Source organism: Jaculus jaculus, chromosome 5 (genome assembly GCF_020740685.1).
Source record: "Jaculus jaculus isolate mJacJac1 chromosome 5, mJacJac1.mat.Y.cur, whole genome shotgun sequence".
Classification (NCBI taxonomy): domain Eukaryota; kingdom Metazoa; phylum Chordata; class Mammalia; order Rodentia; family Dipodidae; genus Jaculus; species Jaculus jaculus.
In genome coordinates this window covers 66,435,895-66,463,852 of record NC_059106.1, presented here as the reverse complement: position 1 = coordinate 66,463,852, position 27,958 = coordinate 66,435,895, and the positions used below count along the sequence as shown (strand labels likewise).

General features: G+C 46.9%; 1 protein-coding gene and 1 long non-coding RNA gene across 2 annotated transcripts in view; one reads left to right on the top strand and one right to left on the bottom strand.

Annotated features, from left to right (window-relative positions):
* Inpp5b (inositol polyphosphate-5-phosphatase B) overlaps positions 1-27,171 on the bottom strand; it is an 84,035-nt gene extending 56,864 nt beyond the window's left edge. Inside the window, 8 exon segments of the mRNA XM_045150230.1 lie at positions 13,052-13,250; positions 13,253-13,461; positions 20,307-20,417; positions 23,045-23,074; positions 23,227-23,324; positions 25,754-25,848; positions 26,406-26,539; positions 27,102-27,171. Of these exon segments, the coding sequence (XP_045006165.1) occupies positions 13,052-13,250; positions 13,253-13,461; positions 20,307-20,417; positions 23,045-23,074; positions 23,227-23,324; positions 25,754-25,848; positions 26,406-26,462 (799 nt within the window). The 5' untranslated portion in view covers positions 26,463-26,539; positions 27,102-27,171.
* Positions 13,319-18,053, top strand: LOC123460799. The gene is made up of 2 exons (XR_006637201.1): positions 13,319-13,594; positions 17,853-18,053. It is a non-coding gene; the product is annotated as an uncharacterized LOC123460799 (long non-coding RNA).
* Positions 27,172-27,958: the final 787 nt, after the last annotated feature.

Genomic DNA, 27,958 nt, shown 5'->3' with positions numbered 1-27,958 from the left:
CTCTGCCCAGAAGTGAGCACCTTTCCTTTGCCATGCTCTTGCCCCAGCAGGCTCCACCTCCCCTCAACTCTAAAAGCAACGAAGCTAGCTGAGCCTAGGTTGAATCCTGACACCATGAACCCAAACAAATCTTTTCTCCTTTGTCTTCCTCAGGTATCTTTCTTGTTTTCACTCTAGCCTTTCTTGTCTCACTCTAGCCCAGGCTGAACTGGAACTCACTTTGTAGCCAAGTGCTGGGATTAAAGACCTGTACCACCACACCCGGCTATTTTTTGTTTTGCTTTGTTTGAGATAAGTCTCATGATATAGGTGAAGCTGGCTTCAAACATACTATGTAACCAATAATGGCCTTGAACTGCTGATCCTCCTGCCTTATCTACTAAGTGCTGGGACAGGCAGATACCACCTTGCCATGCTTCTTTAAGAACTTTTATGGCACAGTATGAAGGCCCACAGCAAATGCTTAATAATTTGCAACTGCTAAGAATAATGCTGATAATGATGAAACACAGGGCCAAACAATAGGACTTTGAACTCCATGTGGCCTTTGAGGACTTTACCTTTTTTTTTTTTTTTTTTTTTTTTGAGATAGGGTCTGACTATAAATCATAGAACGGCCTTGATCTCAAATCCTGCCTCACCCTTCCAAGTGTGAGACTTCAGGCTTGTGCCTCCACTCACCACTCCCAGCTTTGGATTTTCTCTTGTGGCAAAGTGAAATTACATGTTTACATAGCACATAGTCTGCAAGGCAAGGAACTCTTCAGTGGACTTTGTAACACAGGACACCTGACATTAAAAAGAATGGAAAGAATCCGTTTTTACCAATCAAGCCTAGTCACCAATCCAAACAACTCTGTTCACCTTTATTTTCCCTGTGAAGGGTGTAGGTATTAGGGACTGAGCATAAAGCTTTATGCAAGGTTTTTTTTTAATTTTCAAAGTCAAACAATGATGTTTAGTTGGTTTTTGTTTGTATTACCATTAATAGTATCTCATGTCTGAACAAAAAAGTAGTACAAAGCTGGGTGAGTACCACATGCTTGTGGTTACATCATACCCAATCTCAAAAAGGAAGGAAGGGAGCCAGGCGTGGTGGCGCACACCTTTAATCCCAGCACTCGGGAGGCAGAGGTAGGAGGATCGCCGAGAGTTCGGGGCCACCCTTAGACTACAGAGTGAATTCCAGGTCAGCCTCAACTAGAGTGAGACCCTACCTTGAAAAACAAACAAACAAACAAGAAAGGAAAGAAGGGGCCTGTTAAAACCACTTGTTTGCAAAGCCTAAGGTCCCAGGTTCGATTCCCCAGTGTCCACATAAAGCCAGGTGGCACATGCCTCTGCAGTGGCAAGAGGCCCTGGTGCACCCATTCTCCATCTATCTCTATTTCTAGCTCTATCTGCCTCTTCCTCCCACAAATAAATAAAAAGATTTTAAAATTTTTAACTATTGAAAAAAAGCCTCATCCCTAAGACCACATTTTGGACATGGGGAGATGGCTCAGTCGGCAAAGTGCTAACACACCTGAGTTCGGATCCCCAAAACCCACATAAAACAGGCCATGGTGACATGAATCTTTAATCCTGGTGCTGGGGGAGAAGGAGAGAGGTAAAAATAAGATCCCTGGGGCTTTCTGGCTAGCCAGCCCAGCGAAATCAGTGAGATCTGGGTTCTGTAAGAAACCCTATCTCAAAAGATAAAGTTGGGGGCTGGAGAGATGGGTAAGTATTAAGGTGCTTGCCTGTAAAACCAAAGAACCCAGGTTTGATTCCCCAGTACCCACATACAGCCTGATACACAAGATGGTGCATGCATCTGGCATTCGTTTGTAGTGGCTAGGGGCCCTGGCATGCCCATCCTCTCTCTCTCTCTCTCTCTCTCTCTCTCTCTCTCTCTCTCTCAAATAAATAAATTAATTAAATATTTAAATATTTTTTAAATATAAAATTGGGCTGGAGAAATGGCTTAATGGTTAAGGCACTCGCCTGAGAAGCCTAAGGACCCAGTTTTGATTCCCCAGTAACTACATACAGCCAGATGCACAAGGTGACACATGCATCTGGAGTTCCTTTGCAGTGGATAGAGGCCCCGGCGCTCCCATTCTCTCTATCTGCCTCTAGATCTCAAATACATAAATAAATATTTAAAGAAAAAAAAAAGATAAAGTGACCCAGCATCATGGTGCACATCTTTAGTCCCAGCACTCAGGAAGCAGTTAAGAGGACTGAGTCACAGTGACTTCAAGGCCAGCCTGGAACTTCAGAGTAAGTTACAAGTCAGCCTGAGAAACAAACAATAACAACAAAAACAGGCGTGGTGGCACACACCTTTAGTCCCAGCATTCAGGAGGCAGGGGTAGGAGGACTGCCATGAGTTCGAGGCCACCCTGAGACTCCATGGTGCATTCCAGGTCAGCTTGGGCTAGAGTGAGACCCTAACTCGAAAAACCAAAAAAGAAAAAAAAAAATACACAAAAGATAAAGGAGAGTGACTGAGGAAAGACACCCAACATCAGCAACCTCTGTCCTCCTTCTGCACACACACACACACACACACACACACACACACACACACACGAGAAAAATTTATAAAAGCACACATTTTGTGCCCTATAAACCTATGAGCCATGAACTCAAAATCTAACTTGTGCCCTGTGTAAATCCAATTAAGGTGAGCAAGGACTAAATAGGACCTGTTTAGCTTTCAAGAAAGAAGACTGCAGTGCAACCACTTTACAGCCACCGGCCAGTGTGACAGGCTGCTGGAGAGATGACTGCGCTTTCCCCGGGACTCTCCCTTCAGCAGGCCTTCTGTGAGCTGTCTGTTGTTGATAAAGCTGAAAGAGAAGTGGCAAGAACAAACCGGAAGAGGGGCAGGGAGGGATGAGCATGCTCGGAGGAAGGGGCTGGAGTTGTTCAGGCTACAAATGTCACAGGTTTCTAACAGTTTAACCCAAGATAGACCTTTTTGTTTGTTTGTTTGTTTTTGTTGTTTTTGCTCCTATGTACGTGTGTGATCTGGTGCCCCATGTGCTCACCTGCAGCAGGGGAATATGCCTGCAATGGCTGGAGCAGAACTAACACTGGGGGTCCTGCTCCATCACGTTTTCAGCTGTTCTCATTCGGAGCCCGGGTCTCTTACTGATACCAGAACTTGCTATTTTTTTGTGAGCCTGGATCTGGTCTGTGTTCCTCATTGCAGTACTGGGTACAGGTATACATGGCCATAACCCAGATGCTCATGTGGGACCTGCAAGTGTAAATTTGGGCAGCTCCAAGCCCACATGTTTGGGCAGGAAGGGCTCTTCACTGCTGAGCCATGTCTCCAGCCCAGATTTTTTCTTATTCTTTTTGGTTTTTCAAGGTAGGGTCTCACTCTCACCCAAGCTGACCTGGAATTCACTAGGTAGTCTCAGGGTGGCCTCGAACTCACAGTGATCCTCCTACCTCTGCCTCCCCAAGTGCTGGGATTAAAGGCGTGTGCCACCACGCCTGGCTCTTTTTTTTTTTTTTTTTTTGATACAGGATCTCATGTAGCACATGCTAACCTCAAACTCATTATGTAGCCAATACTAGCCTTGAATTCCTGATCCTCCTGCCTCCACCCTCAATGTGGCTCAGATTTTTTGTGAGTGACTACAATATACAAGACATTAGACCGGCATTTGAGAAGGAAAGGAGATACAAAAATGCTAAGAGGAGCACTATTCAAGCTTATAAAACCTAGAAGTCAACAAAGAGATGAAAAAGTACAGTGCTTTTGGCAGAAATAAAAAAAAAAAAGCAGTCGAGGGCTGGAGAGATGGCTTAGCGGTTAAGCGCTTGCCTGTGAAGCCTAAGGACACTGGTTCGAGGCTCGGTTCCCCAGGTCCTACGTTAGCCAGATGCACAAGGGGGCGCACGCGTCTGGAGTTCGTTTGCAGAGGCTGGAAGCCCTGGCGCACCCATTCTCTCTCTCTCCCTCTATCTGTCTTTCTCTCTGTGTCTGTCGCTCTCAAATAAATAAATAAAAAATTAAAAAAAAAAAAAGCAGTCGAGAGCTGGGGGTGGTGGCGCATGCCTTTAATCCCAGCACTTGGGAGGCAGCAGTAGGAGGATTGCTGTGAGTTTGAGGCCACCCTGAGACTCCATAGTGAAGTCCAGGTCAGCCTGGGCCACAGTGAGACCCTACCTCGAAAAACAAAACAAAACAAAAGTAGTTGTGCCGAAGGGATGGCTTAGTGGTTAACGTGTTTGCCTGCAAAGCCAAAGGATCCAGGTTCAATTCCCTGGTACCCACATAAGCCAGATGCATAGGATGATGCATGCATCTGGAGTTTGTTTGCAGTGGCTGGAGACCCTAGCACACCCATTCTTTCATTCTCTCTATATATCTGCCTCTCTCTCTCTAATAAATAAAGAAGCAAAATATTAAAAAATAAAATAAGGGCTGGCTTAGTGGTTAAGACACTTGCCTACAAAGACAAAGGACCAAGGTTCAGTTCCCCAGGACCCAAGTAAGTCAGATGCACAAGGTGGCAGTGGCTGGAGACCTTGGCACGCCCATTCTTTTCCTCTTTCTCTCTCTCTCTGACTCTTTCTATCTGTTAAGTAAATAAATATAAAATATATATTTAAAATAATTATAAAATAAACAATGCAGTCAAGTGTGAAGCAAGAGGAAATTAAGGACAGTAGTGATGGCTGAGACTAGAGAGGCCAACTGAGGTCAGGCAGCACAGGACCTGAAGGCCACACTGAGAAATTTGAACTTTATGGGCAGTGGGGTGTGGAAAGACACATTTCATACGCAATAGAATGGAATCTGATACAAGGTGGAGATCCCAGAGGGAGACAGGAAATCAAGGTTAAGGAGACTTGACAGCTAGGAGCATAGCTTGGTGATGCAGCTCTTACTTAGCATGTGTAAGGCCAGAGTTTGAGCTCCAAAACCAAACACACAAAGACGGGCGTGGTGGCGCATTCCTTTAATCCCAGCACTTGGGAAGACAGAGATAGGAGGATCGCCATGAGTTTGAGGCCATCCTGAGACTACATAGTGAATTCCAGGTCATCCTGGACTAGAGTGAAAACCTGCCTCAAAAAAAAAACAAAAGCGGGGGGGGGGGGGGGGGGGGGGGGGCGCTAGGGAAATGGCTTTGCAGTTAAGGCACTTGCCTGCAAAGCCTAAGGACACCAGTTCAATTCCCCAAGACCCACATAAGCCAGATGCACAAGGGGGCACATGAATCGGAGTTCGTCTGCAGTGGCTAGAGGCCCTGATGTGCCCATTCTCTTTATCTCTCTCTGCATCTTCCTCTCTCCCAAATAATAAGTAAAAAAAAAAATTTTAAGGGGGGGGCCCTGCATTCAACTAGGTAAGAGTGTATCAACATGAGAGCAAAACTCTATCGCAAGAAGAAAAAAAAAAAAACAGACCTGGAGAGATGGTTTAGCAGTTGAAGCACTTACTTGTGAAGCCTAAGGACCCAGGTTTGATTCCACAGGACTCATGTAAGCCAGATGCACAAGGTGGCGCACACATCTGGAGTGCATTTGCAATGGCTGGAGGCCCTGGCATGCCCATTCTATCTGCCTGCCCCCAGCGATAAATAAAATATTTAATTTTTAAAAAGGGGGATTGGAGAGATGGCTCAGTGGTTAAGGCTCATGCTTGCAAAGCTAAGGACCCAGGTTCAATTCCCAATACCCACATAAGCCAGATGCACAAGGTGGTGCATGCATCTGGAATTTGTTTGCAGTGGCTACAAGCCCTGGTACACCCATTCTTTCTCTCTCTCTCTCAAATGAATTAATTAATGAAAAAGTCTAGTGGTTAAGTCTTCCCTGCAAAGCCAAAGGACCCAGGTTCAATTCCCTAGGACCCACGTAAGCCAGATGCACAAGGTGGCACAAACGTCTGGAGTTCATGTGCAGAGGCTGAAGGCCCTGATGTGCCCATTCTCTCTATTAACCTCTTTCTCTCAAATAAATATTTTTATTTATTTATTTATTTGACAGAGAGAAAGGGAAAGAGAGAATGGGCGCGCCAGGGCCTCCAGCCACTGCAAATGAACTCCAGACATGTGTGCCTCCTTGTGCATCTGGCTAACCAGTGTCCTTTGGCTTTGCAGGCAAATGCCTTAACTGCTAATCCATCCCTCCAACCCTCAAATAAATAAAAATTCAGGGCTGGAGGGATGGCTTAGCAGGGAAGGTTAGGTGTGGTGCTGCACGCCTTGCCTTTAATCCCAGTATTTGGGAAGCAGAGATAAGATTGCTCTGAGTTCCAGGTCAGCACAGGCTAGAGTGAGACCCTACCTTGAAAAAAAAATTTTTTTTTGAGGAGAAAAAAAAAAAAAGAGCTGGACAGATGACTCAATGGCTAATGGCACTTGCTTACAAAGCTTGGCAGCCTGGGTTAGAGTCCCTAGTACTCACATGAAGCCAGATGCACAAAGTGGTGCATAGTCTGGGGTTTGTTTACAATGGCAGGAGGCACTGCCACACCCATTCTTTCTCTTACTCTGTCAATTTTTAATTTTATTTATTTTTGTGTGTATGTGTGTGGTTTGGTTTTTCAAGGTAGGGTCGCACTCCAGCCCAGGCTGACCTGGAATTCACTATGTAGTCTCAGGGTGGCCTTGAACTCAGTGATCCTCCTACCTCTGCCTCCAAGTGCTGGGATTAAAGGTGTGCGCCACTACACCCAGCTAAATTTGTTGTTTATTTTTTATTTATTTATTTATTTTCTCCTCTTTTTTTTTTTCCAGGATCATTTTTTTTTAATTTTTATTAACATTTTCCATGATTATAAAAAAATATCCCATGGTAATTCCCTCCCTCCCCACCCCCACACTTTCCCATTTGAAATTCCATTCTCCATCATATTACCTCCCCATTACAATCATTGTACTTACATATATACAATATCAACCTATTAAGTATCCTCCTCCCTTCCTTTCTCTTCCCTTTATGTCTCCTTTTTAACTTACTGGCCTCTGCTACCAAGTATTATCCTTCTCATGCAGAAGGCCAATCATCTGTAGCTAGGTTTATTTTTTATTTTTAAAAATTTAGAGCCCAGCATGGTGGCACACACCTTTAATCCTAACAATAGGGAGGCAGAGGTAAGAATATCACAGTGAGCTTAAGGCCAGCCTGGGACTACAAAGTGAGTTACAGGTCATCCTGGGCTAGAGTGAGACCCTACCTGCATGGGGAAGATTTAAATGACCAACGTTTTCAAAGACAGCCCTGAGAGAATAGATGCAAAAGTGAAGGATGGACTAAAGAAGATTATGACCTCAGGTGGGGTGACACAGGCTTGCAATTTCCTTCCACTGGAAAGTGGAAGAAGGATCAGGGTAACAGCATTCTCAGCTTCATACATAGTGAGGTCAAGATCAGCCTGGACTACATGAGACCGCTTTAGAAAGAGTGAGAGAGAGAGAGAGAGAGAGAGAGAGCGAGAGAGAGAGAAGAGTTGGGCATGGTGGCACAAATCTTTAATCCCAGCTCTTGGGAGGCAGAAGCAGGAGTTTGAGTTTGAGACCACCATGAGACTACATAATGAATTCCAGGTCAGCCTGGGCTAGAGCAAGACCCTACCTCAAAAAAAGAAAAAAAGATTACAATCATGGAAGTTGTTAATAAAAAAAATAATAAATTTTTAAAAAAGAGAGAGAGAAAGAGAGGTGTCTGGTATTGTGCCAAGAAGCAATAGCTTTTCTTTTCTAACATATCCTGCCATTTATATACACTTTGTTTATTCATCATTAATATTCTAAATAGGCTGGGCGTGGTATCTCATGCCTTTAATTCCAATACTCAAGAGGCAGAGGTAGGAGGATCCCTGTGAATTCAAGGCCACCCTGAGGATACATAGTGAATTCTAAATCAGCCTGGGCCAGACCCTATCTTGAAAAAAAAAAATTCCACCGTTGAAGCAGTGTAGCCCACATCTATCTCAGGTAAGTAGTTAGAGCAACCTGTTTCCAGATTTCAGACTAAATGAAACAAATTGTATTCTGTCTGTACTGTGACGCTTTAATGTTTTTGTTTTGTTTAATTCTTAAATAAAGATTTGTTCTGAAAAAAAAATTCCAAAAAATCAAAGTCTCATTTCTATGTGTCCATTCATATACATGGACTACCAGTAAAGTTGATAAAATTACTTTAGTCTTTTCTTTTTCCCCAGCACGGTGCTGCAGGACCTTCCACATGCTAGGCCAGTACTCTATCATATAACCTCATTCTTCCCCTCCTGTTTTTTTTTTTTTTTTTTTTTTTTTTTTTTTGGTTTTTTGAGGTAGGGTCTCACTCTGGCTCAGGCTGACCTGGAATTCACTATGTAGTCTCAGGGTGGCCTTGAACTCTCGGCGATCCTCCTACCTCTGCCTCCCAAGTGTTCCCCTCCTGTTTTCTTGAGAGGATCTTATTATATTATATAGGCCAAGATGACCTTGAACTTTTTGCTGTTATTTGCTTGTTTGTTTTTTGTTTTTTGGGGGGGTTTGGTTTTTTGGGGTTTTTTTTGGCTTTTCAAGGTAAGATCTCACTCTAGCCCCCAGGATGACCTAGAATTCACTATATAGTCTCAGGGTGGCCTCAAACTCGGGGATCTTCCTACCTCTGCCTCCCCAGTGCTGGGATTAAAGGTGTGCGCAGGGGCTGGCAAGATGGCTTAGTGGTTAAGGTGTTTGCCTGCCAAAGCCAAAGGAACCCAGTTCGATTCTCCAGGACCCATATAGTTCATTTGCAGTGGCTGGAGGCCCTGGCACGCCCATATTCTCCCTCTCCCTCTCTCTCTCTTTCATTCTCTCAAATAAATAAATAAAATATATCCAAAAAAAAAGCGTGCACCACCACGCCTGGCTGTTGCTTGTTTTTTCAAGGAGGGTTTCACTCTAACCCAGGCTGACCAGGAACCCACTCTATAGCCACAGGCTGGCCTCCAACTCTCAGTGATCTTCTGGCCTCAACCTCCCATGTACTGGGACTGAAAGCATTTACCACCATGCCCAGCTACTTTTTTGTTTTTTCTTTTTATTTGGATGTTTTCGTTGTTGTTGTTGTTGTTAAGGTGTTTTTTAGGCAAGGACAAAAACAGAAAAAAATAAACATTGTTAGCCAGTTTCTATATCCCAACACTGTCCTCTTACTCTAATAAATATTGATGTCTCCCTCTTCCTGAACTATTAGCCTCCGAGAGTTTTCTCCAAAAAGCTCTACCTCGCAGTGAATGTTTGTAGATCACCCTCTCTTGTAGACATGCCAAAACAATTTTTCCCAAGGCGGGGAGCAATGTCTTAAAGAGATTCTCTTGTACTAGAACCAAAAGTGAGGTTAAATGGGACAAAGAAGGAAAATGGAAAAGCAACAAAAGGAGAAAGAAAGAAGAGTACAGCTCTGTTTTGTTTAAAGAAACAAGTGGCTCAAAATAAATTAATTTGCTTAGGAGCCTGCAGAGCTTCCTTCCAGGTAGGAAGGACAGATGATGTTTCAACCTCAAAGAACAAAAGGCAAATTCATTTTCTCCATGCTGAAAGTATTTGTTGCTCATGCAGGTTTTACTTATTAATAGAGACAAAGCAAGAAGAAAGAAAGAAAAAAACCAAGCTCGGGGTTATTTTTCTAACATTCTCTCTGGCTCCTCCACTGGTAATCTAGGTTACCCTTTATGTTACCCTAAGATAAAAATAACATTCATTTCCTTTCACAGGCCAGGAAGACCTTAATGCTTTGTTTCCTGGGTCCAGGAGCAAAAACACTCATAAGACATTTCATTGAAATTTTGAGTTACCACAGTTGCCTTACTTTGAATCAGCTACGGAATGAAAAGAAAAAGAGGAAATGAGAAGACGACTGAGTGGGTAAGTGCTTGCCAAGACCTTAGTATGGATGCGGAGCGCCCACACAGAAATTGCCAGGTGTGGCGGCATACACCTGTAATTCCAGCACTGGGGCGGCGCAGACAGGCAGGGTCCTTGGGTTTGCTGGCTAGTTTGTCTAGCTGAATCAGGGCGCTCTGTGAGAGACTGTCACACAGAGCAAGACTAAGGTACAGAGCAACTGAGGAAGATACCAAAGTCAGCCTGCAGTCTCACATGCATATATACATGTGCACATACACACACACACATCAGCACAGCACAAACATACGTGAACATGCATACCCATGCAAGTAAGAAAAGAAGGAAGCTGCTTCAAAGACCAAACTTCTCTTTACTTGTTTAAATATATTTGAGAAAGAGGCAGATAGAGAAAGAATTGGCATGCCAGGGCCGCTGCCCACTGCAAATTCCAGACGCATGCATCACCTGTGCATTTGGTTTTACATGGGTACTGGGGAACTGTTCCAGCATGAGTCCTTTGCTTTTGCAGACAAGCACCTTAACTGCTAAGCCATCTCTCCAGCCCAAGACCAACTACCACTACCACTCTGCTATGCCCTATGCAGCATCCCCAATGGGGCTGTGTGGATAACAAAACCTTCAATTCTTAGATAGCAATAATGAGGCATTTCTCCCAAACCAACTCCCATTTCTCCTTAAGGAAAGAAAATGCTACCCAAAGTTAAGAGCAATAAAGAAGCAGGAAAGACTCCCACTAAAATAGCTACCAGCCTAAAGCCAAGGTAAGATCTCAGTAGATGAAGAGACCAAGAGAATCAGATGCCACTCAACCAGAAACAAGTCGCTCACTTCAACATCACAACCCAGCTCCTAGACACCCAGAGACTAGTCTGGTTTCCTTCTCCTACTACAATCCCTCCCCAGCTCAGCTTGGCACTCTTGAACTCAGCAGAGACAAATCAAAGAAAGGAGTATTTCAGAGAGAATCACTAATGTGGGATCTTTCTCTACCAAGGCAAAGGCAGGGACTGAAAATCAGATTGGGCCAGATGGGTGTGGTGGCTCACTCCTTTAATCCCAGCACTCAGGAGGCAAGGGTAGGAGGAGCGCTGTGAATTTGAGGCCACCCTGAGACTACTGAGTGAATTCCAGGTCAGCCTGGGCTAGAGTGAGACCCTACCTCAAACAAACAAACAAACAAAAACAAACAAAAGGATCTCCTGCCATTGCAAAATACATGGGGAACTGAACCTGGGACAAACTTTGCAACTAAGTATCTTTAACCACTGAACCATCTTCCCAGCCCTGTTTTGGCTTTTGATTTTTAACCTTTATTTTTATTTTTTCATCTCCAGTAGCCCAACTAGCCTTGAATTCTACCTTGCTGAGGGATGACCTTCAACTCCTGAGTCTTTTGCCTCTACCTCCCACACGCTGTGATTACAAGCATCTACCACCATACCTAGATACAAACAGCATTTGGAAAGAGTTTCTAGCCTTGGGTTGATTCCCTAGTCTTTTGGGAAGTGGATCATTTGATCATTTGCATATAGGAAGAACCAAAGTCCACACTACCAGTTTCCACTAGGGCAGGATCTGGGATAGCATCAACAGGAGGCACAAAGGGTTTCTTCTACCCACTATGGAAGAAGCAACTCTCTGCTGAGGCCAGAGGCACTCTGGAAACAGAACTGACACAACCACACTTGGGGGCTTGGTGTACTGCCATTCTTCCTATTTTTACCGGGAAAACCCAGCAGTTGCTAATGTAATCCCACTTACTGTGCGTATTAGGATAGGGACAAAAATCTTTTGAACTGACAGTAAAGCCAAAAACTTCCCCACCAGCGTGTGGTAGGTTTTTCTTTTGTAAAAGGAAATGAAAGATTCTGCGATCCCTGCACATTTCTCACTCAGGAGCAGATAACTAGCGTCAGAGCTGGCTGGCCCGATTTCCGGTGGAAGAGATCCCTCTCCTAGAGGCATGAACCGTTCCCAACAGCCTGGCTCTGCCGTGTGGGCAGAAAAGACAGAACCCAACTCTTTGTGCTATCACTGGCCTGTCCTCTGAGTATTTCTGGCAGCCTCTTGGGAAGAAGGTTAACGAGAGGATGTGCTGTTAATCTCAAACCTCCCCTGTCACACAGCCCAGAATTTCATGGAAACAAGCAGTAGCTGTTTCCAGGGAACGCTGAGATAAGCCCAAGAAAGATACAAACTGCCTCACCAGGGCCTTCAATGGCATCGTGTGGTAGGTACATGCAAGGAAGCAAACGCGTAAACGCTGAGGAAGTCCTCTGCTCGCTTACGTTTCCTCTCGCTTTACGGAACTCTTGCTCAACCTGTCATCTCTCCACACTCACTCTTCAGTGTCCAAGCCTAGTAAGAGCAAGTGAAATGCTGGCGGGCACTTGACACAGCTATTCGATAGCAAAGTACGGGAGAAAAGTGGTACAAACAATGGGCGGGTCCTCGCGTGTGTGCAACGCGGGCACACCTGGGGCAGGCAATGCCCGGGGAGCCCTGTGGGGCTGGGCAAAGAGGACTGACCCAAATTTCAGCCCTGAGCCTCCCCCGCCCCTTTCTCTCTACCCAAAGGACACTGTCTCGTTCGACAATCAGCCTTTTGTGCCACCCATCATCCATCACGGGCTGGGCGGCAGGAACCCAGTCCCGTCTACCTGAAACCTCATCCCTGCCTGACCCCACCGTGGCCAGGGCTCCCCCGCGCTCGGGGCTGCGCGCACCGCGCAGTCTATCATCCCCCGGGGCTGGGGACTCGGGGAACCCCACCCCCACCCCGCAACACCTTATCCACAGGAGGCCCGGTCACAGCAGCGTGCACCCCTCAGCCCTTCGCCCAGTTCGGAAGGCCAGGACTGGAGGACAGCGAGCCCGCCTGGAGAAACTGAAACCCCGAGAGAGGGGCAGCGAGCGGCCAAGGGCATACGGCTAAGCCCCCAGCCTCGGGACTCCCCAGTCGCCGGGTTCCACCCGCTCGCACGCACATCCATCTCATCCCCACGGAACTTGGGCCCCAGCAGCCCCCGGCTCGCTAAGGGCCCAGACCGCAGGTCCCCGCCGCGCGCGCGCGCGGTTCACCCGCCAACCCGCACGCCCCGCCTGCCCCACCCGATGGCGCGGCCAGCTGTCGCCCCCAGACCGCGGCCCCGGAACCCCCCTCGTCAAGCCCAGCTCCACACAGCCCCGCCGACCTGCACAGTCGCGCTCGCGGGAGCCGGCTGCGGCCGACATTTCCCCGGTTGCTTCCTCAAGCACTTCATCCCGCCGCCCGGCCTCCCTCCCTCTCTCCCGCGCACGCGCGCCCCGCCCCTCCATGGCCCCGCCCCCGAGTGCCGCCTCCGCCAATCCAAAGCCAGGCTCCTCGGTATCCCCGCCCCCAAACAGAACGGAGTCCCGCCCCCCGGAGCTGGGCGTTCTCCAATCCCTACCGGCCCTTTCCGAAACCGATACCTGCCTCCTCCAATTGTCCCGCACTCCGTCCAAGGACTCGGGTCGGAGTTCCGCGCGCTTGGCGAGGGCGGCTCGGGACCTGGCTTGGCGCGTCTGTATCTGGACAGCCACAGGAACTCGGGATCCCGGGTCGCAGGGGTGATGCCTGTGTCTGCACACAAGGAGCGAAGACTGAGCCACGGGCTTGAGTAGCTGACGGCTGTATGAGTGTTTTGTGGGAGACTCTCTAAGCTTGGTTTCCTGAGCGCCCAGCGTGGGTCTGAGGTCTAAATGCAATCTGGCAGGTACGTGTAAGATCAAAGTGCAGTGGAAGGGCTGGAGAGGTGGCTTAGCGGTTAAGGTGCTTGCCCACGAAGCTTAAGGACTCAGGTTCGATTCCCCAGAACCTACGTAAGCCAGATGTTCATCGTGATGCATAAGTCTGGAGTTCGTTTGCAGTGGCTAGAGGCCCTGGCGCGCCCAAAATTAATTTAAAAAAAAGAAGTGCAACTTGGCTTGGTGGCGCACGCCTTTAATCCCAGCATTCGGAAGGTAGCACGTAGGAGCATCGCCACAAATTCGAGGCTACCCTGAGACTACCTAACTGAATTCTAAGTCAGCCAGAGCTAGTGAAACCCTACCTCAAGAAACAAAAACAAACAAAAAGTGCAATGCGGGCTGGAGAAATGACTCAGCGGTTAAGGCTCTTGCCCGCAAAGCCTAACTACCTGAGTTTGATTCCTCAGTACCCATGTAAAACCAGATTTACAAAGTGGCACATGCTTCTGGAGTTCATTTGCAGCGGATGGAGGCCCTGGCATACCCAGTCTCTCCCCCCCGCCCCCGTTTGCTTACAAATAAATAAAATATTTTTTTAAAAAATGAAGTGCAGTGCAAGCCATGCATAGTGGCACATGCTTTTAATCCCAGCACTCAGGAGGCTGAAGTAAAATGAGATCAAGGCCAGCCTGAGCTACAGAGTGAGTTCCAGGTGAGCCTGGTCTAGGCTAGAGTGAGACCCTGCCTGGAAAATAACAACAAAAGTGCATTGCCAAAGCTGAGAGCCTCTCCTTTCCTCCGATCTCATAGTAACTAGATGTTAATACGTAATCACTTCCTTGATCCTCACAAGAAACTTTATGAGGTAGGGAATTGTTAGCCCAGTTTTATATAGGAAGCAACTGAGTTCAAAGAGGCTATGCCCAAGGTCACAGAGTCAGTGGCAAAGAGAAGGACTCAGCCAGATGGGGTGGGGGAAATAACCTCCATCTGCAACTAACAAACTATGACAAACTGGCTCTACGTCAAAGAAGCATGTGCATCCTATGAAACATGCCATCTGAAGCCCCTCCTGGTGGCACACACTTATTAATTCCAGCACTTGGGAGGCTGAGGCAGGGTTGTTAGTTCCATAACAGCCTGGACAACACAGTGAGACCCTGTCTCAAAACAATAACAACAGGGGCTGGAGGGATGACTTAATGATTAAGGTGCTTGCCTGCAAAGCCCAAGGATTCAGGTTCAATTCCCAAGTACCCATGTAAAGCAGATGCATAAGGTAGCACGTGTATCTGTAGTTCATTTGCAGTAGATAGAGTCCCTGGTGTGCCTATTCTCTCCCTCCTTTTCTATCTATCTATCCATCTATCTACCTCTCTCTGATAAATAAATAAATAAAATATTTAAAAAAAAAAACAGCAAAAGGGCTAGAAAGATGGCTTAGCAGTTAAGCACTTGCCTGTGAAGCCTACGGACCCCGATTCGAGACTCAATTCTCCAGGACCCACGTTAGCCAGATGCACAAGGGGGCGCATGCATCTGGAGTTCATTTGCAATGGCTGGAGGCCCTGGCATGCCCATTTTCTCTCCTTCCCCCCCCCCCTTTCTCTATCTATCGGCCTTTCTCTCTCTGCCTGTCGCTCTCAAGTAAGTAAATAAATAAATAAAAACAAAAAAAAATTAAAAATAACAAAAGACAGGTGCTCTGGTGGCCCTTAACTTTAGCCACCTGTGCCTCTGACTCAAAGCCCAGTCTGTACACCTCTATAACATATGCAAAACCCTTCTTGCTCAACCTTTATTGCTGTTCTGCCTGCTCCGCTTGTGGAACCTCATGAACCTGGTCAAACTGGGCTGCATCTGCAAGGATGAGGAGGCTTGGGCTCCTGTCCCTGCTATAGCATGGGCAGGCACTACTTTCAAATCATGTTCAGCTTCACATTCTACTAACTCATATTCAGCCACATTTGGTCCCCACAAAACCCTTCTATTGCTAGGTAATCAGAAAGCCAGCAGGGCACAGTGGCGCACACCTTTAATCCCAGCACTCAGGAGGCAGAGGTAAAAGTATCACCCAGAGTTCGAGCCACCCTGAGAATACATAGTAAATCCCAGGTTACCCTGGGCTAGAGCAAGACCTTATCTAAAAAAATAAAATAAACCAGAAAGCCAAGGTCTAAAGAAATAACATACATATGCAGTATCTACCTACAAATCTAAGAAATAGCAGAGCTAGTTTCTGAACTGAAATCCCTAGATTCTGTGGATTTGGGTGTCAAAACGTGGTTCTGTTACTGTTAGTACAATTGATGAATGGTCTCAGGTAAGTTTCTTAACTTCTCTGCTTTTGTTTATTAACAAGCTTTTTTTTTTTTTTTTTTTTTTAATTTTCGAGGTAGGGTCTTGCTCTAGCTAAGGCTGACCTGGAATTCCCTATGAAGTCTCAGGGTGGCCTCGAACTCACAGCTATTCTGATCCTCTTACCTCTGCCTCCCAAGTGCTGGGATTAAAGGTGTGCACCTCCATGCTTGGCAGGTGCTTTTGAAAGAGAGAGAAAGAATGAGAGATAGAAGGGAATGGGTCTGCCAGGACCTCTTGCCATTACATAATGAACCCCAGATGCTTTTGTTCTAATACTCCACTTATCAGCTTATTCATGTATAAAACATGATTATCTACCCTTTGCTAAAGACTAAACAAAATAAACATGGTGTTTTTTTGTTTGTTTGTTTGTTTTTGGTTTTTCGAGGCAGGCTGACCTGGAATTCACTTTGTAGATTCAGGGTGGCCTTGAACTCACGGCAATCCTCCTACCTCTGCCTCCCGAGTGCTGGGATTAAAGGTGTGCACCACCATGCCCAGCTATATGGTGGTTTTTCATTGCCTACATATCTAGGAAAATGTCTGACATAGAGTAGGTTTTCAGTTAATGTTATTTAATTCTTTAAGTTAGCTGAGGCCTTTTAGCCAAGGCATTTCTGCTCTGACCTTCTGGACTACACATGTAGGTCTGGGTCAGCACAGCCTAATTCCTTCACCTAAAGCCTCATCCTGAACCCAAATCTCTTTATCTATAAAATGCAAGGGTTGGGCTATAAATATCCAAGAGTCTGTCTGTTCAAAGAGTCTTCTCTCATCACAGCTTTTCTCTGAAGAAGGCCCCATCATGACAACTCAGTCAGCTAGGCTACTCGGACATGGTGTGGGCCCAGAGGGGGGAAGAACAGGTAAGAGGTCTGCAAGACAGATGCCTATGGGCTGAAGAGATGGCTCAGTCGTTAATGGGCTTGCTTGCTGTGCCCACAAAAAACAACTGATGCACAGGGTGGTGGATACATCTGGAATTCGATTGCATCAGCAAGAGGTCTTGGCATGCCCATTCTCTCTCTCTCTCCTTGCAAATAAATTATTTTTAAGATTTTTATTTTTATTTATTGGAGACAGAGAGAGTGAGAATGGGTGTGTCTGGGCCTCTAGTCACTGCAAATGGACTCCAGATATATGCTGCCCTTTGTGCATCTGGCTTACATGGGACCTGGAGAATCAAACTGGGGTCCTTAGGCTTCACAGGCATGTGTTTTAACTGCTAAGCCATCTCTCCAGCCCTAAATAAAATATTTTTAAAGGAGGAATGCTGGAGAGATGGCTTAGTGGTTAAGGTGTTTGCCTGCAAAGCCAAAGGATCCCTGTTTGATTCTCCCATCCACGTAAGCCAGATGCACAAAGGGGAGCATACATCTGGAGTTCATTTGCAATGGCTGGAGGCCCTGGAGTGCCCATTCTCTCCCCGCGCCTCTTTCTCTCTCTCTCTCTCAAATAAATAAATAAATGAATATTAAAAAGAGGGCTGGAGAGATGGCTCAGCCATTAAAACACTTGTTTGCATAGCCTTGATGGCTGGGTTTAATTCCCTAGTACCCACATAAAGCCAGATGCATAAAGTGGCCCATATTTCTAGAGTTCATTTACAGTAGTTCATTCATTAATCCTTTCTCTCTCTCTCTCTCTCCCTGCCTCTCTCTTTGCAAATAAATAAATGAATAAATTTTTTAAAGATGCCTAAACCTAAAGAGAGCTGTTGCCCTTAAAATCAGTCTCTCTCAGCTGAGTGTGATGGTATACACCCTTAATCCCAGCACTCAGGAGACAGAGATGGGAGGACTTTCATGAGTTCAAGGCCACCCTGAGGCTACATGGTGAATTCCAGGTCAGCCTGGACTACCTCAAAAAAACAACAATAAAAAAAATCACACTCTTTCTTTCTCTCTTCCTCTCTCCTTACAGGATCCTAATATATCACTCAGGCTGGCCTTGAATTGAGGAGCCTCCTTCCTCTGCTTCGTGAATGCTGGGATTTCAGGCACCATCATACTCGGCTCTCTCCGTTCCTTACCAAGCTCTATTCACCTGTTCAACAGATGTTTACTACCTGTCTGCTGTGTGTAGGCACCATTCTAATCGGTCGGGATAAAGTTGTTAACAGAACATGTTCTCATCAGAATGACTTTCTTACTACCTCACCAGTGTCTTCCATTGTCCCCAGTTACACAGCCAAGACTCAGGTCCAAGCCTCATTTCTTATGCCGGAATTATTGTGATGCATTCATTCCTAAGGCTGGCCCCGCTCCAGGCTCTTCCTACCATCCCAGTGAACAGAGAAGCTCCTCTAACTTGCAAATCGTGACTGATTACTTCCCAGTAGAAACCTCCTTAAGGTCTGTCCAAGCTGCCAGGCAGAGTCCAAACTGTGACTTGGTGAGCTGCCCTCTGCTGGCCTCTCTTGGCTCAGCTCTTCCTACACCCTGCCAAGTTCAGTCCCACCAACATGTTCCCCCCTTCACACTACCGAACTCTTTCCCCACCCCCCGACTCGGGGGTGGGGGTGGGGGAGGAACCTCTCGTCTCTCCCCATCTCCAACATCACCTCCTATATGAAACTTTCTCTGGGCTATTTGGGTGGAAAGAGAGGAAGATGCTAAGGAAGCCCTTGAGCAAAACCCCAGGCTCCAGAGGTCTAGCTGATTCTGTCGCTCCCACAGTCCATGCTTCACTGTGTGCTCAGGTGAGGCACGTAGCAGCCTTACGAGCCCTGGTTCCCTCCGTCATCTGTAAAGCGGACATTTCCAGGTATGGTGCCACACACCTTTAATCCCAGCATTTAAGAGGCAGAGGTAGGAAAATTGTTGTAAGTTTAGGCCACCCTGAGACTACATAGTGAATTCCAGGTCAGCCTGGGCTAGACTGACACCCAACTTCAAAAGAAAAAAAAACAAAACCTATCTTGGGCTGGAGAGATGGCTTAGCAGTTAAGGTGCTTGCCTGCAAAGCCCAAAGACTCATGTTCAAATCTCCAGGTCCAATGTAAGCCAGACGCACAGTGACACAAGTGAGCCAAGTTGCACACGCACACAATAGGGCGCACATGTCTAAAGTTTGAGTGCAGTAGCTGAAGGTCCTGGTGCACCAATTCTCTCTCTTCCTTGCTCTCTCACATGAAAAAAAAGGCCAGTCTGTTACACTTGCATCAGGAAAAAAAAAAAAAAAAAAACCCTACCCAGCACTCAGGAGGCAGAGGTAGGAGGATTGCTGTGAGTTCCAGGCCACACCCTAAGACTACAGGGTGAATTCCAGGTCAGCCTGGGCTAGAGTAAGACCCTACCTTAGCCATTAAAGCACATTCCTACAAAACCTAAGGACCCAGGTTCAATTCTCCAAGTCCCACATAAGCCAGATGCACAAGTGGCACATGCATCTGAAGTTCCTTTGCAGTGGCTAGAGGCCCTGGCATGCCCAGTCTCTCTCTCTCTCTCTCTCTCTCTAATAAATAAAAATAAAATCTTTAAAATAAACAAAAAAAAAAGCCAGGTGTGGTAGCACAAGCCTTTATCCCAGCACTTGGTAGGCAGAGGTAGGATTGCTATGAGTTCAAGGCCAGCCTGAGACTACATAGTGAATTCCAGGTCAGCCTGAGCTAGGAAGATCCTACCTCGAAAAGCCAAAAAATAAATAAATAAAAGAACGAAAGAAAGCTGGGCTTGGTGGTACACACCTTTAATCCCAGCACTTGGAAGGCAGAGGTAGCTTTTCTTGGTTCTAGCTTGGGTTGTGGAGAGAGAAGATGGGCTTCTAGAAGCTACCAGTCCTGCCAACATGGAAAAAGTTCACACAAGCCTCCCTTCAGGCAAAAAAGCAAAGGGGCTCTGCTGTAGTCAACACTCAGGTCTAGAAATTCTAAACAGAAAAGCAAACATTGGCTGAAGTGTGGTGATGCATGCTTTTAATCGGAGCACTAGGGAGGATCGTTGTGAGTTCCAGGCTGAGTATGATGGCACACATCCTTAATCCCAGCACGCAGGATCCCTATGAGTTCAAGACCAGCCTGGAACTACAGAGTTACAGGCTAGTCTAGGCTATAGTAAGACCTTACCTCAAAAAGAAAACACTGACCTGGTGTGCTGGTGCATGCCTATAATCCCAGTAGTTGGAGTCTGAGGCAAAAGGATTATGAGTTCAAAGCCAGTCTGGGGGCCTAAACTATATAGCAAGAGACTGTCTCAAAAAACAAAACAAAACAAAAAAAACAACGAAGCACTGGGATTGCTGGCAGCTTGGGCACTGAAGCTCCACACCAGCAGCCTTGATAAGGTGCAGAAACAGTCAAAGTGCGGAACAGCAACTGGAATGAGTAGGCCAGTGACCCAATCCCTCCCTTCGCCAGGGAGCCTGGGTCTCACCTACCTGGATGGGCTCTGGTGACTTCCTGGAGAAACATCCTGGTGTGTGATCCAAAGGGTAGTTGGAATTCAAGGCTGAGCTCAGCAGTGTCCAGCTGCACAGTCACATCTGAACCTGTATGGGGGAGGCAGGAAATGAGCCCCTGGCTGCCTGGAGCTAAGAGCTTAGTCCACAGAATACAGAATCAGGAGTGCAGGGTCACAAAGATCCTTTGACCTTAAACTGATGAGTCAATAGTAAACCCACTGTATCTACTGATCCAAATGTCCATGTGCCCATTTTGGATGGGTCAAGGTCCCCAGGCTCTGAAGTTAATTGGCCCCACCACAACAGTACTAGATGGAGCTGACAGAGAGAGGTTCTCTAGACTTGCTTCTTCCCCACCCAGTGGGATGGAAAGAGCTGGGCACTGCAATACCATGCTGAAGAGTACAGATAAGGGCCTGCTGCGCTCACAGACATATGCTGAGCTAGAGAACCAACAGAAGCAACGTAGCAGAGACTGACAATGTGGGCTCGAGAGCCTGCACTCAGAGCCTAAGTCCTGGCTTCACCCAGTGTTAGACTACTTAGTTTCTATGGGCCTCAGTTACCTTGTCCATAAAGTGGGGATGAAAACAGGGGTTACCTCATATCACAAGGCATGATGGGACATGATGTGCAAAGCTTTTAGCACAGCCAGGCATGGTGGCTCATGCTTGTAACCCCAGCACTCTGGAGGCTGAGGCAGGAGAATTGCAATGACATGGAAAGCCAGCTTAGGCTACATGGTGAGTTCCAGGCCAGCCTATGAAAGACACTGTCTCCAAAAAAAAAAAAAAGTTTTTAGCATATTGTTTGGCATAAGATAATCGCTGGTTAAGTATTTACCTTTGTTATTTTTATCTAGTAAAGAATTCATAAAAGAACAAAAAAAAAAAGAAAGAAAAAAGAAAAAAAAGAATGAAAAAAAAAAAGAATTCAGACATTAAACAATTAGAAACATATATTTAGCCGGGCATGGTGGCACACGCCTTTAATCCCAGTACTGGGAGGCAGAGGTAGGAGGATCGCCATGAGTTCGAGGCCACCCTGAGACTCCATAGTGAATTCCAGGTCAGCCTGGGCTAGAGTGAGAGCCTACCTCAAAAAACAAACAAACAAAAACATATACTTAGACACATAGGAAGGAAGCGTGCTTAGTCTAGTCACTTAAACATTACCTTTTTTTTTTTTGGTTTTTCGAGGTAGGGTCTCACTCTGGCCCAGGCTGACCTGGAATTCACTATGTAATCTCAGGGTGGCCTCGAACTCACGGTGATCCTCCTACCTCTGCCTCCCGAGTACTGGGATTAAAGACGTGCACCACCACGCCTGGCAAACATCAACTCTTGATGGGGAAAGGCATACTGAGGACTACCTGTTGTCAATCAAATGAGGGTGTGAAAAAAAAAGCACCTCTGTGTTACACTTAAAGCATGTAAATGTGCCCTGTGTATCCTTTTTATTTTATTTTATTTTATTTATTTTATCTATTTATTTATTTATTTATTTGGTTTTTCGAGGTAGGGTCTCACTCTAGTTCAGGCCATTTAAAAAAAATTTTTTTTAAGCCAGGCATAGTGCTGTCCCTTTAATTCCAGCATTTGGGAGGCAGAGGTAGGAGGATTGCCATGAGTTCAAGGCCACCCTGAGACTACATAGTTAATTCCAGGTCAGCCTAGACCACAGTGAGACCCTACCTCGAAAAAGCAAAACAGAAATAAAGAAAAGAAAGAAAGTTAAAAAAAAAAAAATGTCCTGAAGGATACATGGGAGTTGGCTAATTGTAAAGAGGTATGGGATTTTGGGGAAGAAGAAACTTCAGTGTGAAAATGAGTGATGACTGAGATTATAGAAGCCACCCAAAGGACTCAAGTGAAGCAGACAAGGGAGGAAGAATGAATTTGAGCATGGGTGGGGGGGGGTGGGAGAGGGCCTGATCCTGAAGGGTCTTACCTGAAGGGTTTAGATCTTGAGATTTTTTTTTTTTTTTTTTTTTTTTTTTTGTATTTTGAGGTAGGGTCTCACTCTAGCTAAGGCTGACCTGGAACTCACTATGTAGTCTAAGGGTGGCCTCGAACTCATGGTGATCCTCCTACCTCTGCCTCCCGAGTGCTGGGATTAAAGGCGTGCGCCACCACGCCTGGCTGAGAATGTTGTTTTTAATGATTTCATTTATTTAGCAAGTGCAAAGGAACTCCAAAGGCATGCACCACCACGTGCATCTGGCTGACATGGGTTCTGAGGAATCAAACCTGGGTCCTTAGGCTTTGCAGGTAAGCACCTTAATGGTTAAGCCATCTCTCTAGCCCTATTTTTATTTTTTTTTAGTGAACTATTTTGTCTATGTGTCTATGTGTGAAGACCAGAGGCTGATGCCAGGTGTCTTCCTTGATCTCTCTCCACGTTATTTACTGAGTCAGGATCTCTTACTTGAACCCAGGGCTCACTGATTCAGCCAGTCTAGCTAGCAGCTTGCCAAAGGGATCCCCCGTGCTTTGACTCCAAGCATTAGGATTACAGGTGGGCCACCATGCCCACCTGGCATTGATGTGAATTTTGGTGGTCTGAACTGAGATCCTCATGCTGCACAGAAAGTGCTTTACCTACTGAGCTGTTTCTCCAGCACCAGTATTACTTTATGAATAATGCTGTTCCTCTCTGTTTTCTGCTCCTGCACCCCCTGACCCATCTGAAACCCAGGCTGAGAGGACACTCACCAAGGATGTACACTTCACCATCAGGAGACACTGAAGGATAGAAATGAGAATGTTTTAGCAACCGAGAATCCCAGCCCCAGGCATCATCTTCACTCTCACTGCACCCCTGCCCCAGCAGCAAGCAGCAATGACCTGAGGGCACCCAGAGATCAGTGATTCATACCACCCAGCCCAACTGGCACCTTCTTCCATTGTAAAGTCCCTCGAGACTGGCACTATCTGGTCCAAAGAGACATCATCGCCCGAAATGGCCATCCTCCGGTGCGTATACAGGAAGAGACTGAGGGCAGGAAACAGAAGTAAAGTATAGTAAGTTGACATAAAATGTACCCCCACAGGGATGGAGAGATGGCTTAGTGGTTAAGGCACTTGCCTATGGACCCAGGATCGATTCCCCAGTATCCATGTAAGCAAGATGCACAAGGTGGCACATGTGTCTGGAGTTTGTTTGCAGTGGCTAGAAGCCCTGGTGTGCCCATTCTCTCTCTCTTTCTCAAATAAATAAGTAATAAAATAAATGTCCCACCCATAGCCTCATGTATTTTGAATGTTTGGTCTCCGTCTGGTGGCATTCTGGGAGGTGGAGCCTTGCTGGGGAAGGTGTGACACCAGGGGCGGACTTCGAGGTTAATCAGCCCAGCTTCCTAGTGCTAGCCAGCTCACTCTTGCTGTTCCCTCCCTGCTGCTGATATGTGACAGGATACACACCCAGCTGCCTCTTACACTTTTCCCACCGCGATGAAGCTTCCACTCGAGATCGTATGCGGAAATAAACCCTTTCCTTCCCTCAGATATTTTGTCCGAGCAACAAGAAGGTACTGTACATAAGGACACCCTATCTTGGAGGCCCTGGGTGCTCATGCTCCCCCGTGAGCTCCCAGTGTGTGTATGCCCTGGCCAAGCTCACACCTCAGGTCCTTTCTGTCCAAGGAAGCTGTAATGGATGGGGGAGGTCATCCAAGCTGGACTTCTATCATTTGGGAGAGAAACTAGTTTGGTGCTGGGTAGCACAGTGAGTGACAGGAATCGTTACTCACACCCATAACCAGCCTCACTCCCTGAACCTCAGTGTCTCGATCTATCCATTTAGGTGGCCCCCTCTCCCTGATGGCTCTGAGTCCCATCCATTCACTTCCTAGCCTTGAAAACTTTGCAAGTACTATTTATTCCCTCTGCTCCTGAGGAATATGCAGTGCTACCAGGCAATACTGGATGAGCACCTTTGATGTGCCCCACCCTGTTTAAAACCCTCTGCATGTCCTGACTCATTGCATCCTTTTTTTTTTTTTATGTGAGGTTGCTGGAAATCAAACCCAGGATGTTGTGCATGCTAAGCAATTGCTCTACCACTGAACTACACCCTTGGCTCAGCCTTCCACATGATCAGTATTCCTGCCCACCCTCTCCTCTCCCTCTCTCCAGGGTTTCATTTTGTAGTGCACACTGGTTTGGAACTCATGGTGTAGCCAAGTCTAGTCTCAGACTTGTAGTGATCCTCCTAGCTCAGCTTCCCAAGTGTTGGGAATACAGGTATAGATCACTATACCTGACTTAGTCCTTAATCTTTATTAAAAAATATTTTACTGGGGACTGGAGAGATGGCGTAGCAGTTAGGGCACATACCTGTGATGTCTAAGGACCCAGGTCCAATTCTCCAGGTCCTATGTAAGCCAGTTGCACATGCTGGCACATAAATCTGGAGTTCATTTGCAGTGGCTAGAGCCCTGGTGTGCCCATTCTCACTTTCTCTCTCCTTCCCTCCCTCCCTCTCATTCTCTCTAATAAGTAAATAAAAATGAAAATAAAATCTTTTTTAAAAAAATATCTTATTGGGCTGGAGAAATGGCTTAGTGGTTAAGGTGCTTGCCTGTGACGGCTGAGGACCCAAGTTCAATTCCCTGGTACCCATGTAAGCCATATGCACAGGTGATGCATTCTCTGGAGTTTGTTTACAGTGGCTGGAGGCCCTGTCATGCCCATTCTCTCTATCTAGCTGCCTCTTTCTCTCTCTCAAATAAATAAATTACATTAAATTAAAAACCTGTCAGGTATGGTGGGGTGCACCTTTAATCCCAGCATTTGGAAGGCAGTAGGAGGATCTCTGTGAGTTGGAGGTCAACATGAAACTATATAGTGAATTCCCAGTCAGCCTCGAAAAAGCAAAAAAAAATTTTTGAATATTTTATTATTTATTTATTGTGTGCATGTGTGTGCATGTGCACACATGCATTTGCACATGTATGTTAGTGCCTCATGTTGCTACAAACTCCAGACACATGTGTCACTTTTTGCATCTGGCTTTACGTGGGTACTGGGGAATTGAACCTAGGCGTTGGGCTTGGCAAGTAAGCTCCTTTAACCAGAGCCATCCCCTCAGCTCTGAGTTCTAATCTTAATCTGAGCAAACTGAGGTACAGAATTGCAAAACAGCTTGCTCAGGGTCACCCTGTCTGGGTTTGAACCCAGGCATTCTGGCCACAAGCCCGAAATCTAGACCAGTATGATAACTGTCTCATCCCCAGAAATCTCCTCATCAAGTCTTGCTGACTTTGAGTTAATATGCGTGCAGCGCTTATAACGTGATGTGCAAAGAATTACTATCATTATAGTAATTACTCGAGGAGACTCAGACCCTGCTCTGCAAGGATGGCTGAAGTCCCACTGGGGGGGTAGTGGCCCACCCAGGCAGGGCCTGAGCCTCTTACTTACGCATGCTCCTGGCTGCCATCTTCCAGGCGACACCTCACCAGTCCCAGCAGGCGGCTCTGCCGGCTGTCTCCCTGACACAGCACACCTTGCACTGCCTGCTGCTAGGAGTCAAGGGAAAACCAAAGAAAGCCAAAGCCAGGCCTCTCCCTATGCAGCCCACGTGACCATTCCTGCTTTTCGCCCTCCCCTTCACCGTGTGACTTTAGACAAGCCAGTTCACTTCTCTGAACCTTTCTCATCTGGAAGATGCGGATAGTCACCATCCCCAGCTTCACAGGGAATTGAGAGAGAGCTGCATATGTAAAGAACCTGGTTTGAGGCCAGGCGTGGTGGCGCATACCTTTAATCCAGGATTGCCTTGAGTTCGAAGCCACCCTGACACTACGTAGTGAATTCCAGGTCAGCCTGGGTTAGAGCGAGACCCTACCTCAAAAAGCCAAAAACCAAACCAAGCCAAACAACAAAAAACCTGGTTTGAGAGACCAGGACAAAATGAATACATAGTAAATGTTGGTTTCTTTCTTCCCAGATGGCAGAGAGAGAGAGGAGGAGGAGGAGAGAAATTGAGAGAACAGACACCTCCACACCTTCTACCCCACTTCCCAAGGCCAGGGAAGGTACAGGGACTGAGGGCTCATATGATAAAGGATATGATGACACAGTATTCCCCCTCAGCCAGAGTCTCCTGGATGGCCACAGACTGGTCCATGATGGACCCTGCTAAGCACACACACTCTGGGGGAGGGCAGGTGGTAGCCCATGAGGTGGCAGAGATGCTTCAGAGGACTGTGTGGCAAGAAGGAGAGGCCTTTGTGGGGGGAGGACTGGAGGCCTCTCCCTCCTCCTCTGTCCTAGAAAGGAGCCTTTGAAAGTTTCTAGGGACTGGGTTTCCATCCCGTAGTCCCTGGCTGGATCTACAAAGTATTGCACCACTCCGTGGGAGGGCATCCAGCTGATCCTAAATGGGATCAAGTCTGCTTGTTGGTCCCCATGGTCTTGGGCGGGACTCTGCCTCCCATTTCAGGGAGCAATACTGGTCCCTCTCAAGACCCGGCAGTGAGGGGTTGCCAGTGTGTTGGAATAGGATGGGGAGACAGACATCTCCTTGTTCTCAGCTAGTGAGGGTCCCATCCTAGAGAAGGAATCTAATCCCTAACCTCTATTCTTGGAGCCCGGATAAGTGCCGGGTTGCTCCTTACCCCTCACCCCCACCCGACAGGCCCCGTTGCATCAGCCGCACATTGGAGGTGTCCATTCTGACAGCCGCAGGGCAGAGGTCCCAGCAGTCAAGCTTACGTGCTCCCTTCCGCCCCTCAGCTGCTCCCAGGCCCCTGTCATTACTGCCTACCTCTCGAGCTGTCACCGCTGAGCCCGCAGAACACCGCTGCCCGCGGCCCAGGCCAGGGACTACGTTTCCCAGGAGCCCCCGCGCCACAGGATAGTCAGCCAGCCTGCAAGTCCCAGCATGCCCGAGTCAATTATGGGGGTGCCGAGAGTGCGGAGGGTGGGGGTGTAACAAGTTGGTTACGCTCACTGCATTGTATGAAATCATTGCAATATCATATTGGGAAGGGATTATCAGTTCAACTTAATCCTATCCCCAGCTCTTCCCACTCTGGAAGGGACAGCTCCAGCCTCTCTTGAAGCTCTTCTTCCCTAAATCACTCCCTGTCATAGCCGGACGAATGGCAAGCAAGGTTATAAGGAACCGCTACCGCACTTTCCAGGCGTAGAAACTGCGGCTCAGAGATGTTAAGCAATTTGACCAAGGCTTGCAGCCAGAAAGTGTTGAGAGAGGGATTCAGCTCAAAGTCCAATTCCTGTATCATTTAGACAGCCACGCATTGCCATAAGTCTCTCCCCCGCCCAGCCCTCCTTGTCCACACGGGGCTGTTTGAGGATAATGGATGTGAACATAAAGTGTGCGACACCTTCGTCTAGGACACTAGGACACTGATGATTATCACCAAGCTGTGTGGAGGTCTCTGTTCCTCCAGGAAGGGAAACATGACTCTCAAGACAGCTTCAAGTGGACTTCGTTCTCCAGCCCCTTTCTCATGTTCCCCCTGCGATGTGCTTATCCTCGCCTAAGTTAAGGGTGTTGTTCCTTTTCAGACAAGTGTAAGCCTCTCCTTGGGATTGGGGCTCAGGACCTGATTGATCCCTTGGAAGGACTCATGTTCAGTTATAGGTAGGACCTGTGAA